The sequence below is a fragment of the Plectrocnemia conspersa genome, unplaced genomic scaffold, assembly GCF_051122295.1.
Source record: "Plectrocnemia conspersa isolate PC_06_02 unplaced genomic scaffold, ASM5112229v1 ptg000012l, whole genome shotgun sequence".
NCBI lineage: Eukaryota > Metazoa > Arthropoda > Insecta > Trichoptera > Polycentropodidae > Plectrocnemia > Plectrocnemia conspersa.
The window spans coordinates 30,132,127-30,146,913 of record NW_028277176.1 but is presented as its reverse complement, the minus strand read 5'-3'; the positions used below and the strand labels follow the sequence as shown (position 1 = coordinate 30,146,913).

Here is a 14,787-nt window from a genome sequence, read left to right as displayed (position 1 = left end):
AATTCATAATTAAAATAGCGATAAATAAGTTGGTGTTATATGTCTATAGATTAATTTAATATGAATTTTATTTTAAATTTATTCAACATATCTTGACATTTTTTTTTCTTTACGGTATCTTGAATCGTTTGCTCTGTTGTTTATTTATTTATTTATAAACTTGGGAAAATTATTTATTTACTCACGTATTTCAACATTACAAATATTTTTCCTATATAATAATTAAATACATTGCATTAATTTGCTTTTATTTATTTTTTAAGCGATCAGCTATTATATAATATAATTATGCTTATATATATATCGCCGTTCATTGATATATAATATTTTGTTTAAAAAATCAGCAGTTTTCATAATCGAAATTATCCATATGCTTTCGATTTTTAAATTAAAAATACTTAATTGCCACATTATTATTTAACTCGGTGATTTTTCTTGTGAAACCAGATGAAATTATTTAAAAAATATCTTATCTTCCCTTAGACCGTGTGAGCAATCAATTTATGACCAATTTTCGTGTGTGCATTGAACAGTGATCACCGAACCCTATTAATTATATGGTGGCAAAAATGAAAATTGGACTCCACGTCTCTGATATTTTGCGATAAAATCGTAGAGGCCGAGCGAGCTGCTCGGATCGAATATTTTTCGAGAAACGCTGAAAAATGATTTTTCCACCCTCCGGCGGGGTGCGTTTGCGCGCGCGCGTTTTTCCGCGGGGAGCTGCGCGCGCGCCTACGCGCCGAAAGCTGCGGCTTTCCGCGGCGCGCGCGCCTCTCTCCGGCCGCGGTGGGGGGGGTCGGAGGCGCGGGGCTCGGGGAAGGCGGGGGGGAAGATCGGCGGCGAGCGCTGTGCGAGCGCGGAACTCGACTCGACAGCAGCGCGAGCGACCGACCGCGCCAGCTCCGAGCCGCGCCCCTAGCGGCCGCCGCCCGAACCGAGCGCACTCGCGCGACCGACGCAGACCCGAAGCGACCTGCCGCCCGACACGCAGGTACCGAGCCGCGACGCCAGCGCCATCCGTCCGCCGGTAGCCGAACCGTCGCTCTCTCCCTCTCTCTTTCGCCCTCTCTTTCTCTCGACTCTCTCGACCCCCCCACTCCACCCTCGATTCGAAATAACAACGCCGTTAGTATCGTTAACTATTATTTATTTTGTTAATTTACAATTTTGTTAAAATCCCTTTGACAATAAGAACTCTTTGCATCGATAGTAATAATCGCCGTTGATTTCCACCTGGGTGTAGACCTCGTGGGCCCTCGCCGTGATGCGATCTCCCGTCGTCCGCTGTATGTACGCGACGAGGTCGTCTCTGAGCGCCCCCACGTCGCCGCGCACCCTCCGCACCACGGTCAATCGGGGGTCGTTTATGAGCTTCTTTCGCAAGTACACGGGAAGCATGGCGTTTTTGGTCCTGAGCACGTCGTAGACGCTCGCGTCCGCGTTTTCGTTCCGCGGCTTCCATCTCGAAGGGTACTCCGCCTTCGGCTTGGGCTGCGGCACCGTGCTCGCGAACGCCAGTCTTTCCACATAGCGCCACTCGGGCGGATTCGCGAACGCCTCGTAACCGGCCGGCGGACCCACCGTGTCGATTAACGTCCCGAAGCGCGAATTCCTCTTTGGTATTATCTGAAGCGAGAGAGAGAGAGTGAGAGTTAGATTAGAACAAAAGCGAGATGGAGCGAGCGAAGTCAGCGGCACACCTGACAGACGAACGGACGCAGAAAACCGCCGGCGCGCACCACCGCTCGCGCCGCCATCTTGGCGCCGAGTGAGCGGCGGAGGCCGCCGAGCGTCGCCGATCGAAACTGACATGTCCCCTCCGTCCGTTTCAGGAGCCCCCATGCGCGCCGCCGCCCTCAGGTAGCATGGCCGCGCGCGAGAAGAGAGCCAAGACGCCGGCCGGCGAGGGCGCTCCGCCCCCCGAGGCCAAGCCGGCGAAGGGACAGCCCAAGAAGGCTCCGGTGCCCAAGCGCCGCGGGCGCCCCTCCAAAGTGGCGGCGCGGAAGGGCGCGCGCCTCGACGCGGCCAAGACCCGCGCCAAGCGGAAGGTCGATCCCGACGAGGGCGCAGTCCCCGTCGGGGCCAAGCGGCGCGCCAAAACCGCCGTCGCCAAGCCGCCCGCTAAGCGCAGGCTGGTCGCCAAAAAATCGCCGCCTAAGAAAATGGAAGTTAAAACGGAACCCCCGGAGGAGCCCGAGCCGGCCCCCGCGCGGGAACCCACCCCTCCACCGCCCCTCGAGAACGTCGAAGTCAAGAAAGAGCCGGACCTGCCGGCGCCCGACTCCAGATCCTCGAGCCCCCGGGGCACCAGAAAACCCCGCACCTCTTCAGACATGCAATTGGCGAGCACCGTGTTCGAGGCCCCCGTAGGCGACCCGCTCAAAACGCTCAGAAGCGGCAAGCAGCGCACCTCCAAACACTCGCTACTCACCGAAGTCGTAGAACAAGAGGGCAGAAAACGCCGGAGACTAGCCTCCGACGCCGCCGAAACCAAAATACCAGTCACGCCCAAAGAAGAAGAACCGCAACCTGAGCCCGTCGTCCCAGCGGCAACGACGACAGTCGAACCGGATCCGATCGAGGCCACCGAACCGGAACCCGCACCCGCCGTTATCGAAGAAGTTGCACCCGCGCCGGAAACGGCGCCTGAAGAACCGGAGAGTGAAACTACCGAAACCGTCGAGACCGCTCCGACTGCACCGCGCGCCGAAAAGCTCGCCGAAAAATCACTCATCCTAGACAACATGTCCAAAGCTTTCAACGACGCCGCCGTCTCCGACAAAACTAAATCGATAAGGCGATCGGCGCGCCAGAGAAAGAGCACGGCTAAAGCCAAAGAGCAAGAAGAACCGGACGCAGAGGTACCGCCACCGCCACCCGCGGAACCCGCGACCGAGATCGAACCGCCGCCGCCGGAACCCGTTCCGACGGAGATCGTCGAACCTCCCGCGAGCGAAGAAAAAGAAACTGCGACAATTCCTGAAATCCAACCGGAAGCTCCTCCTCCTCCAACGGCCGAGATCGAACCGGAGATCTCCGAAGAGCCGCCCAAAGATAAAGCGGCGACTCCGCCGTTCGTCCCGAAAGCGTACACCCACCAAGACTTCGACAAGCTCATCGATCGGCTCAAATGCCTCGAAGAGCAAGACCGCAAGCGCCAAGAGGAGATATCCAAGCTGAACAGCCGGACCGTCATGGTCACCGAAGACGTCGTGCTCATTCCGAAGAAGATAGAGATCGTCGTAGAAAAAAAAACGGAAGACGTAATCGTATCGATCGTCGAAAAAGAAGAAGCCCGCAAATCGTTCGAGATCGACCTCCCGAGCAGCGTCACTCTCATAAAAAGAACGAGCGCCACGCCTCGAAAGCGTTCCACCACGAAAGACGACGACTCCGTCACCATGATCGATAAATCGCTCGGTAAAGAAGTAGCCTTAGACATAAGAAAATCAATAGACAAAGCCGCTCTCTCTATTGAGCCCGTCGAAGTTGCAGTCCCAGAAACTGCAATCGAGCCAATCGTCGAAACGCTGATACCCGCCGAAATTGTCGTCGTAGCTGCCGCAACAGCTATGGCTCCCGTCATCGTAAAAGATATCGCACCCGAAACCCTCGAGAATCAAAAAGAGAAGGAAAAAGTATTAAACTCGTTAGGATTGTACAGCTTGGAGGCTGCGAATCGAGCCAAGATCGACAAACAGCGACAAAAAGAGCTCATCAAATCAAACAAGAGCGCCCTGCCCAAGTACTCGTCCGACGGCTACACGGGAACGCTGAAAACCGTCATCAAGCTGAACCGCGCAAGCCCCGACAAGAAGCGTAGCCGGAGCCCCCTGAAGATGACCTTCCAGAAGAGCAAGAGCCGAAACGGAAAGTTCGCAGACGTCGTCGGAGACAACAAAGCGGACGATCACTACTACACCATTCACAAAGACGTCAGTGTGCATTCGTAAAATTTTAATATTTCATAAAAATCAACGATAACTAATCGAATGATTTGTTTTTCAGTTCGGCGGCTCTTCGGGCAGTAGCACAGGATCGTCGGATAATCACATGACGTCTGGTGGGCATCGAAAAACTCATTACAGTAATCGATTTAACAATGGTGTGTGGATCTATACTGTTTCTATTTTTTCTATTGCTAACTCGCTTTTTCATACTATTATACTGATTTTAAACGGCGGCGTAACAATTAAAAATCAGTTATTTAATCCTTTTGCTGCTATTATTCGCTGTAATTTATGAAAATATAATCTTTTCTTTGATTGTATTTTGTTTCGTAACATTGTCGGCTGTGGACCATATTGCTTCAAAATTAATATTACTTTCTTTCTGCTTATGTCCATAGCACTGAAAGGATTAAAAATCTAATGACCCTATCTAAAACAATTTCTTTAACCACTTCTTGGTAACATTAGTTTTTTTTAAATGACTCAAAAACTTTTTGCACTTAAATTACATCTTAACTTTTTAACAAAAACTCATAACTCAGGCATGATAGGTAAGGAAGGGATTAAAGAATATGCAAAAATTATCGCCTTACAATCTAATTTATCGAACTGTTCCTAGCAAATAAGCAGTTTTCAGAGAAAAATATTTATTAATAATTATTAACACGTTGAATACCATGTGCACAAATTTGTGCGTTTCGTCATTTCAACTTCATATAACAAAAACAAATGTTAAACTGCATATTAACCGCAACACATTTATTTAGCACTAGCCAAAGATGTTACTAATATTATATTAACTAAAATAGTTACTGAAATTCCAGAAACTCAAAACTTGAGTAAAATAATTTCGTTCAAAAACGGATTTTTTTCTATGAAGATATCTCACGTATTATATATTCGCAATAATGAAATCTATTTCCATAAAACTGTGAATCTCGTACCAATAAAATAAAAATTATTTAAATATTTTTTAACACTTTACGGTCAATGTACGCAGTGAATTTTGCCATTTTGCTTGATATTTGCACAATGTAACAGACAAACAGATTTCTTTCATGAAAAACGCATTCACCTTCAATAGTAAAAACTTATTCTATTATTATTATTTATATATATATATATATATATATGTATTTTAACACTAATGAAATTTTATATTTATGTTTACGGACTCGATGCTTTTCTAAATACTGAGTTTTAATTCTAGGCTTTCTATTTTTTCAAACTATGGCCATAATTAATATTAAAGCTAGCTATTTTTTAAATTTCGGGACAAATGAGATTGTTCGTCTCCTCTGATATTGTCTGGAACGAATCATCGCCAATTAACTGGCACACCTTCAAAATTGTCCAAACTTCCTGGAGGGTCATATTCTGACCAATCCAATGTCGCATCGTGGATACCTTATTCTGAAGAATCTTTGAAAACTGATAAACGCATGACATGCAGTCTTACGTTTATGTGAACTTCTGCCCCTAAATCTTCTTCACAATCACTGTTATCATTGATGTCTTTTTCATCTTCACTAGAAGGCTGGAAAAGATGCTCTTCAAAAGTTTATTCTAACAATGTTTCTTCTTTTTCATCCATTTTGTAGCAATCACAGTAAAAATCACAAAACAAAATAATTACAATTTTAAAGTCGATACAAAAAATTTTCAATTCAGATAATGTATTATCACAAAATGGTTAAAAAACAATAACACAATATAATATTAAAAAAAAGTAGTAAGAAAACAAGTAGTCTAAAGGCTTGCCTGAAACAGTACAACACTAGACCTAAAACCCCAATATGGGCTACACACACAGCGTCTACTTGGTTAGTAATTTTAAACAAGTGCATCGCCCTTATATGTCAACAATGACAGCATTGAAAGACAAATTTCGAAAAAAGTATCACCATTGTTTATAATTTGTCTTATTGTGTCTCAAATGATATACCTATAAATTCTAGTTTCCGTCTTTCCATAACTTTTGTGACTAGATTAGACTCCCTTTTAAATTACTTACAGCCTTCAAACGTATTCAATAATCACTAATCTGAGATTTGCCGCCAATACTTTAACTTACGCACACCACTGGTTGGGAGTCACTGATCTAGGTCATTGTTATCGATATGATTCCTGAGAAACAGGATCAAAACATGTAACGATATATATAGACATTTTTCGCTGTCTACTGTATCAAAGTTAAACAGTCGTGCGAATATCGCTGCGTAAATCGATCATTAAGTGTTAAAAATAAAAAAAATATAGAGGTCACAAGTTTGATATTTGTCCGTTTTATAATGAGTAAAAGTATTTCGCCATCGTTTTATCATAATCTGTATCGTTTTTGTTTTTGAAATTGTAATTTGGTGATTTTAAATAAATTTATTTTTTATTTTATTGGTACACAATCCATAGTCTGACGTTACTGCTTTTACCATTGTAAGTATAAAAAACAATCATAACGAAATTGTATTTTAAATTTAACGTTAACTAAGTAAAAAGTTATGATGGTTCAAAAAAAATAAGTTCAGGTTCTAATTTTCGCAAATCGCATGGATGCATTTTTAGGAATAATGCCCAGTATTCAACTAATTATTTTTAAGATTTGGTTTACACACTTGTTTCTAGACTTGAGTTACGCCGCCTGCTTTAAAAAAGTACAAACGTTTATTATATAAACAATTTCACTCAACACAGTTATTCATATGTACTCAAGTATAAAATCACTTCTGAAACAAAACTATTTTAACTAACTCTCTTAATATCCTTTGAATTTTCAAAATGTATACTAAAAATTCCACAGGCAGATACTTGTTGCTTATTTCTTTTTTTAATTTTTTTTAATTTTTATTGAGAGATATTAGATTTATTTTACACTAAACCGACGGGTTAAGTAATACCTACTGCAAAAAAATATTGATTCCATACAATAAATAACTAAACAATAATTCCTTTTCTGAAGAAAAAAATCTGTGAATTTACCTTACATAAATTCGCAAACAATTTGTTTTATGGAACAAAGTTTTATTTAAATGCACATATCTTAAAATAATTTCCTGTTAAATATCACCCAAAATTTACTCTTTGTTATGTGCTACTTTCGCTATTGTTACATAATTGATATGAAAGAAACATAAATGCATATTCACAAATGATAAAATTTCACAATTAACACATTAATTGGTGCTATTGAATAATCAACTACGACGACTTCTCGAATTTTCGGCTAATAAGAATATTTTTATCAACAGAGTCAGGGACCAACGATCCTATCGGAGATCCTACAACGGAACCGGCCGTCTCCAAAGAAGCCACGGCTAATTTAGTAATACCAGAAAAGGCATCATCTTTCAGCATACACCCTGGAAGAGTGTGCCAAGATCAATGTTTCTATTGCGGTCTCAAATTCGGCCTGTTCGATACGCCTTGCCACATCGCCCAAGTGAAATCGTCCGACCGGCAAAAGAAAATTTTAGACAGTCAGTGCAGTTTGTACGAAAAATACTTGCCAAATCTAGCCTAAATTGTACGATCGATCTCTTAATTTTGCAGACGAAGAAAAGCTAACCGTAGACAGTTGCCTCTGCGACGCTTGCTACAGGCACGTGGACCGCCGAGCGAACTGTCCGTCGTACAGAAAACGAGCCGGACCCCTCGCCGTCCCCGCGACCGCGACGCCCAGCGCCGGGGACGGAGACACGTGCTACGCCCAGGGCTGCGGCAAACCCGCGCCTCACACTTTCCGAAGAAAGTGGCTAGTCAAAATGAAAAAGAGCCTCTCGAAAGTCGTACGTTGGGAGTCTGATACAAATTTTATATTTTTCCTCCGATACGCTCCGCATTGAAAGCTTCGATTTTTAACAGATTCAGCTGGAGTTGGACTATCCTGGGCTGCATACCATACCCTTGTGCGAAAATCACTATCAAACGGTCTCTCAACTCATGGTGTGCGGACTTTGCAAAAGAAGACTCTCTCGAAATCACATACACTATGTAAATCAGGTGAGCGACGAACCTTCCTCGTGTCGGATGATGTCGCCATTTCGAATAGATTTTGACGCGTTTTTGTTATAGGAGTACAAACTAATCAATCCGTTGATGCACGAGCAAGGAATACCGGTCGTCTTTCACGAGAAGCCGGTCGTTTGTAAATTGTGTCGATATTTTTGCACTCTGCTTCTTAGACCGCCCGTCGCTAATCAAGTTAATAAAACTAAATTTTTGAAGAGTCACCGGCGAAGGTATGTTAATTATTTATTTCGTCGCTTCTATTTATTAAGTTCGTAAATCCTCATTTCTGGGATTGTTCGTTACAGACTTCTACAAGCCCACGATGTCGACGTGCCCGAAGAGTCCGACACGGACTACAGCGACGAACATACAATTGCACCGCAGCTAAATAGAGATCAAAACGGAACTACCAAAGAAAAGAAACGAGGAAAGAGCGGAAAGAACAAGAAAGCGCCCGAATCGAATAAGCTACCCGACGAGAACAGCTTGGGAGACAAAGTCAAGACGAGCGAGAGCTGGAAAAAATCTCACGGTGGCGATAATTCTATACCAAACTCGAAGACTGCAAGGCAAGACGGCGAGAGTATTATGTCGTCAAATAAAATAGCAGCGGCGGGGTCGAAGAAAGACCCGCTGGACTATGCTGATATTTCAGACTCCTTGCTCGACTTCGACATGTCTCTAGACAAACAATCCGAGTTGCAGTGCTTGCTGCAAAAATGCAACGTCCCTTCGACTACGATTCTTCAGAAGCATACGGATTCGAACCAAAAATCGAAGAATATTCTGAAAGTACACAACGCCACCGCCGCCGTCAACAAATCGTCTCACTCCCAAAAGAAATTAAACAGAAACGAGAGAAGGATACAAAAGCTCGGACAGATTATCACTCATAAGCCCGACTTCGAAGAGACTTTAAGTTCCAAGATACCGAACAGAGAGGAGTTCACAATAGAGCCGATGAATTCTGCGATCAACGACGAAAGACATCGCGACTCCGTCGGGCACGGTCTATTGCGGAACATCGCTTTAAACGACGAGTGCACAATAGAAACCATTCCGGCCAAGAATACCAAAAGCTCGGACTTCAACTCTCTAAAAAACAAATGGGTCACAACGGAGAGCTTTTCTAAAGTCACGAGTAATCTGTTCGAACTGTCCAAGGATTCGAAAATTAAGAGGTCTCATTCGAACCGAACCGAAAGCCAGTTTTCGAATCCGGTGCACAGATTGGGAACGAACCCGTCGATATCCGTCAGAGAGCTCTTCCCCGGCGAGGAGGAGATGAACTTGCAGTGTTCGATCGAATTCGGCAACGTCAAGGGTGTCACTCCCGAAGGTTGGGAAAAATGCAACAGTACGATTCAGTACGATAATTATACCAAGAAATTATGGCAAGAACTGCAAAAACCCTACGGGAACCAGTCTAGTTTCTTGAAGCATCTTGTACTTTTAGAAAAATATTACCGAAACGGCGATTTAGTCTTGTCCCAGCACGCCAACTACAATGCGCTCACTTATAGTGAATCAGTACAAAATAGGCTTAGATCTTTCGATAATATTCCGACCAACGGAGAAATACCGACGACTATAACGCCCAACGGTAGTTTAGTCGTAAGTTTTCCGCACAACGGTACGAATTTAAGTAGTTCGTTACCGCATACTGAGGTAGAACTGACTAAGAAAACGGACGTCGATTTTCGTAAACCTAGTTTAAATATCACAGCCGGCAAAAGCTTACTCAAAAGCAACAACCAAAACTCTTGCACCGCAAAATCTAATAAGACTTCTAAAGGCGACGGCGAACGAAAGGGCGGAAAAAGCTCAACTAGCGCGGTAGTTGAACAAGCCGCCGCTTCGAAGCCTTCCAAGTTGCCGGTTTGTTTGGCGCAATTGGAAAAGTTAGGGAATCAGCTGACTCCGATACAAACGCCCATCGCTCCCAGACCGCCTACTCCGAGGCCGGAAGCAGGCAAGTCGCCCGCCGAAGTCAGAGTGCCGCCGGTGCCGTCTTCGATGCCAGCGCAGGACAAAGTCGCAACGCCCAAGACCGAAGCCGCCGCAAAATCTAAAGCTTCTTCGTTGCCTCCGGAACTGATAGCGATCAATTTAACGCCGCTTCAAAATAAATCAATGGAGAATATTTTTAAAAATTTGCAGAACGTGAAGGCGTCTTCTACGCCCGTCAGTTCTGCGTCGCTCGCTATCGCGCCCGCCGCTTTAAATAACATCAGTCCCATACCTTCGAGCAGTCAAGGAAAAGTGCTCAAATTCACCCCCATCGCACCTAAGGAATCGAAGAAGTCCAAGAACTTAAACAAACAGTGGAGACCTACACTGATACCGATCACGGACGAAAGCAAAGCTCGCAACGTGCACGACGTGCTCCATAAGACTGCAGACGGAAGAAGACTGCCTAGCCTCGTCAAAGTCACGTCCGGTGGTAAACCTTATCACATAACCATAGAAGATTACAACAGAATGTGTATCATGCGAAGAGAGAAGCTGCAGCAAGAGAAATCGGCCAAGCTCACGAAGAACCAGCAAGCAGCCGGTTCTCCGACCGGAGACGCACCGATCGAAGCCGCAGCGAAACCCGCATCTCCGACACCGACTGATACTGATAAACTAACAGTGCAAAAAACTAAAGAACTCAGTCCTCGACCTTCGACGCCGAAGATAGACAACAACAACGATACCGTTAAGCTCGCTCTCCCCGACGTCGACATATTGAAGAGCGTCTCGTTGAAAAACGTAACCATAGCTCCGATTCCGCCGATGTCCGACGCCAAAACTGTGACGACCAATTGCAACACGCCGCTGTCTTTGGAAGCGAGCGCGATGAACGCGTTGCCTTTGATAATCTCGCAGCTCAACTCTTCGCTGTCGGTGACCGCGGAGTCGATACCGAACGTCGGCTCTCCGTCTCCGACGCCCTTGACTTCACAGGCGATTATCATGCCCAAAATTCCAAAGTCTCTCACTGTGATCCCGCAGACCGTCGTCAGCTCGAGGGCTGCGTCCCCCGCCGCGGGACCCCCGTCTGTACTTCCTTTGCCCGCCGTGATCGTCGTTCCGGCGACCGCAGTTTCACCGACTGAGCCTTAACACGACCTCATCTTATGTACTCTATTATAATTCGTTAACTTTATATACTGATTAGTGATTACAGTGTGCCTGAACCTCAGATGTGTATATATTTATAATAATAAGAATAATCTCGTTCGATTCGTTTACGAGAACGAAGTGATCTACGACAAAGCTGTAAATGAACGCTTGAAAATAGTATACGCTATTCCATATATTATATATCCATATATTTTTACGATATTGACAAAAAGATATATTGAAATGTTAAGACTAAAGATAGGGTTTATTCTTTGATTAAAGAAATTGTTGAGAGAGCATGGTGCAAATTTAACGTTAACGATTAGTCTTTGAACTTGCGAACGTACCTAGTTTTCCTTTTATTTAAGACGTTTGTTTATTTTTATTAGGCAACTCATATTTTTATTAGAACTTTACGGTGCCCCCCGGTCGACTCGATCGGACGCCCGCCGTTTTTAGGAATGGATTAGGAACAATCAAACTTTATATTTAATATTGATTATAGTGAACATACATATACAATTGAATATTTTTGTAATGTTATTTTAGTGGACAGTCCTATTGTGGAAGAGGGACGAGTGCATGGTGATTATTTGTGAAATTCGATGATCCTTGCGATTATTTTTTTAACTGTAATTATTTTACTTATCCTGCCATTTTTGGAGACAATGTTTTTTTTTTGTATGAATTTCTACCCAAAGATAGTGAATTAGCAATATTGTTAATGGATTATTAATTATGCCTTATATGTGAATGAGTTATAAGGATCAATTGTAAAAAAATATTACGGTATCTAATAAACATATCCTAATCTTTTAATATTTTGTGTTTTATTTCTAATAAACGACTATGTACACAATCCAATATTGTAAATAAGTACAAAGTTTATTCTTTGAAGAGATTGACAATTATACTTACCATGTTTTTGTATTTTTTAAATTATTTTACAATCATCAATAGAAAGCTTGATGTAAATTTATTAGCATTGAATTTTATCAATAATAAATTAACCATTTTATATTTTTATGGAGAGAACTTTATATAAAATTTAAATATTATTAACTGGTTGCATTTGGGATAGGAATGATCTTTGAAAACTGGAAAAAGTTATCAAGGTAGGCATTTAAAGAACTTAAAATAAAAAATGGAGAGCATAGAAATAATTGTGGTAACGTAACTTATATGAAAGTTTTTCAAAACAATTTGAATGACTATACAATGATTTATTAGCTATTAATGAGACTCCAAATAAAGAAGATATAACCAGGTACGTCCTGTGGGTATAGGCAAGTAGGCAGTTGACTAGGAGCGACAAATGATCACAAAACAAGTTTTAAATGAGCGAATTTAGTTTACATCATAAGATGTCTTTAATTAAAATGATACATTTTTAAGGGTAATAAAATTGACTGATGGGTCATAAAGTATTAAAACTTTATCCTAAAAATGTTCTTTAAACTTTACCGGAAAATTCTTTTTCTTATTTAATCACAAAAATTAGGCTACTTACTACCTGAAAATAAAAACACCCAAAAATGCAATGACAAAAAAACGAATGTTTAGTTATATCTGAACGTCGATATTTTACATAATATAAGAATTTACTATATGGGAATAATATACCTATTTGCTAGGCCACGCCTAGTCAACATTGTGACGATTTTTTTTTGTCCGTCCATCAGTGGTGTAGTGATAAAAATATAAATGCCAGAGCGCTGAACTTATATATGATATTTCAAAATAGTTTTATTTTTTTTAATGTTTTTATGAGAATAAAAAAACTTATTTCCACATTACAGTAATGTATTATATATATATATATAGAATTTTCCTAATGTAATATATGTATTTTTATTATCCTGTTTCATGATTGCTACAGACTAAAGTGCTATTAAAGAATCATTGATAACTTATCAGTCCTCGCATTTGTTTTCGCAAATAAAGTTTAATAAATTATTCTAATTTATTTGACAGATGTTATTTATATTTTACCGAAGCTCGCGATCTTATGTCAACCGAGGTTGCACTCCCCTGAATGCGGTCGATAGATTCGGTCAAAATTCAAAAGAAAAGGCAATCGGCTGCAAAAGTGTTTATATGTCACAGAAGAAAGACAAACAACCTATAGAATTGGACTGCCTATTGTTACTTTGATTCTTTTGTGTTACACAGGCGCAGATAGAAACGATTTTTTCAGTTATGATTTTGTTGTGAAATATCCGGTATGTTTTAAAAATTTGGAGATTTATAAAATGTATAGAAGCGCGCTCCTGCCTCTAAAAAAAGTGCCGGAGCGCCTCCAGCCCCACTACACCGCTGCAGTTCATGCAAATACTGTAATATGATTGTTCGTTCATTTATATGTTGCAACTTCTCCCTTGCGTTAGATAGTATTGCTTTTGTTAGACCAGAATCTAGCGTTCATATTTAGACTTTTTTGTAAGTGTAAGCACATCCAAACCGAATTTTGCCCAATAGCAGAGTGCAAAAAAACAATTATTTACTGATAATATTTTTTTATTTATTTATAATAATTTTGAATCTGCTGTCCACATATTATTAATAACTGAAAAAACTCTTTCTGGGTGCAAATTCCATATTTTTTATTAAATTACCTGTTTGTCGATACCCGAATACGAAGTCGACGTCTAATGCAAAATAATTCGATCTGTATGTGAAAACAGGGCCGGCCCAAGGGGCAGGCAGTACAGGCGATCGCCTGGGGCGCTAGATCTTGGGGGGCGCCGTGATACCAAATAAAGGCGCAATATTCACTTAAAATTATCAAACAATATTGTTAAAGAATATAATCTGATATTTTTTGTATACACTACTGTGTACTCTTTAGATTATTTTACGCGTAAAAAATCGCGACGAAAATAAAACTACAAATTCTTAAATATCCACAATCGCAAAAAAGAGTATGGTGTCAAATATATGTAATATTAAATTACTTTAATTTGAATTATATTTTTGCGCTCATGTAATCAGTTATTAACCCTTAGACCGCCGACCGGTAAATTGTTAATTACTCGCTGTACGCCATGCGTTTTTAGCGATATAATTTTTTGGCTACTTACTCTGTTTAACACATCATTACAGCCAAAATACTAAATTTTTATATTTCAAAATTATATATGTATGATTAACATGGTTTAAACATTCTAATTATATCAATAAACAAACATTTTTAGTCGTATTGTTGGAAATATGGAGTGAACAAAACTAAATCTATTCGTCGGTCCGCGAGTTGGCTCGCGTACACACACCTACACACACATGAACGCGCGCGGCACTATACAAGCGAACGACAAGCAGGGTCATGCTCACACTGAGACAATTTTAATATATAAATCTGCAACGCATTTTTTCTTTGTCTGACCTACATCCTGTTATAAAAATTTACAAATCGACAAGATTTCTTTGATGCATACAAAATCACATATATTGTACACAAAAATAACCCTAATAACCAAGCCGTTTGTTTTTGATCAATGGTGTTTGCAATTGGTTGTTATTGAAGGTTGTCATATTTCTTTATATATAAAAATAATAAATAATAAAACTTGATAGCAAGATACGATGTTACATTTAACTATATATAATAAGATGTATAATTTATAATATATACATATTCTTCTTCTTCTTCCACGGCACTACAACCGGTGATCGGTTTTGGCATTTCCACCTAATTTCTTGTAGGGCTTCTAGATATATCTTG

General features: G+C 41.3%; 2 protein-coding genes across 3 annotated transcripts; one reads left to right on the top strand and one right to left on the bottom strand.

Annotated features, from left to right (window-relative positions):
- Positions 1-851: 851 nt before the first annotated feature.
- LOC148228939 (uncharacterized) lies at positions 852-11,885 on the top strand. 2 transcript variants are annotated; one of them, XM_088200407.1, is made up of 8 exons: positions 852-994; positions 1,836-3,938; positions 4,012-4,066; positions 7,199-7,426; positions 7,500-7,735; positions 7,812-7,949; positions 8,022-8,188; positions 8,264-11,885. In XM_088200407.1, exons 2-8 carry the CDS (start codon positions 1,869-1,871, stop codon positions 11,064-11,066), a joined length of 5,697 nt encoding a protein of 1,898 aa, XP_088056533.1. In that variant the 5' UTR covers positions 852-994; positions 1,836-1,868; the 3' UTR covers positions 11,067-11,885. The 2 variants fall into 2 exon arrangements, with proteins under 2 accessions (XP_088056533.1, XP_088056532.1); XM_088200406.1 differs by having other exon boundaries at positions 4,012-4,108.
- On the bottom strand, positions 1,134-1,773 carry mRpL49 (mitochondrial ribosomal protein L49). The gene is made up of 2 exons (XM_088200408.1): positions 1,704-1,773; positions 1,134-1,629 (listed from the first exon to the last, which is right to left on the bottom strand). The coding sequence occupies exons 1-2, from the start codon at positions 1,758-1,760 to the stop codon at positions 1,174-1,176; spliced, it is 513 nt and encodes a 170-aa protein (XP_088056534.1). The 5' UTR covers positions 1,761-1,773; the 3' UTR covers positions 1,134-1,173.
- Positions 11,886-14,787: the final 2,902 nt, after the last annotated feature.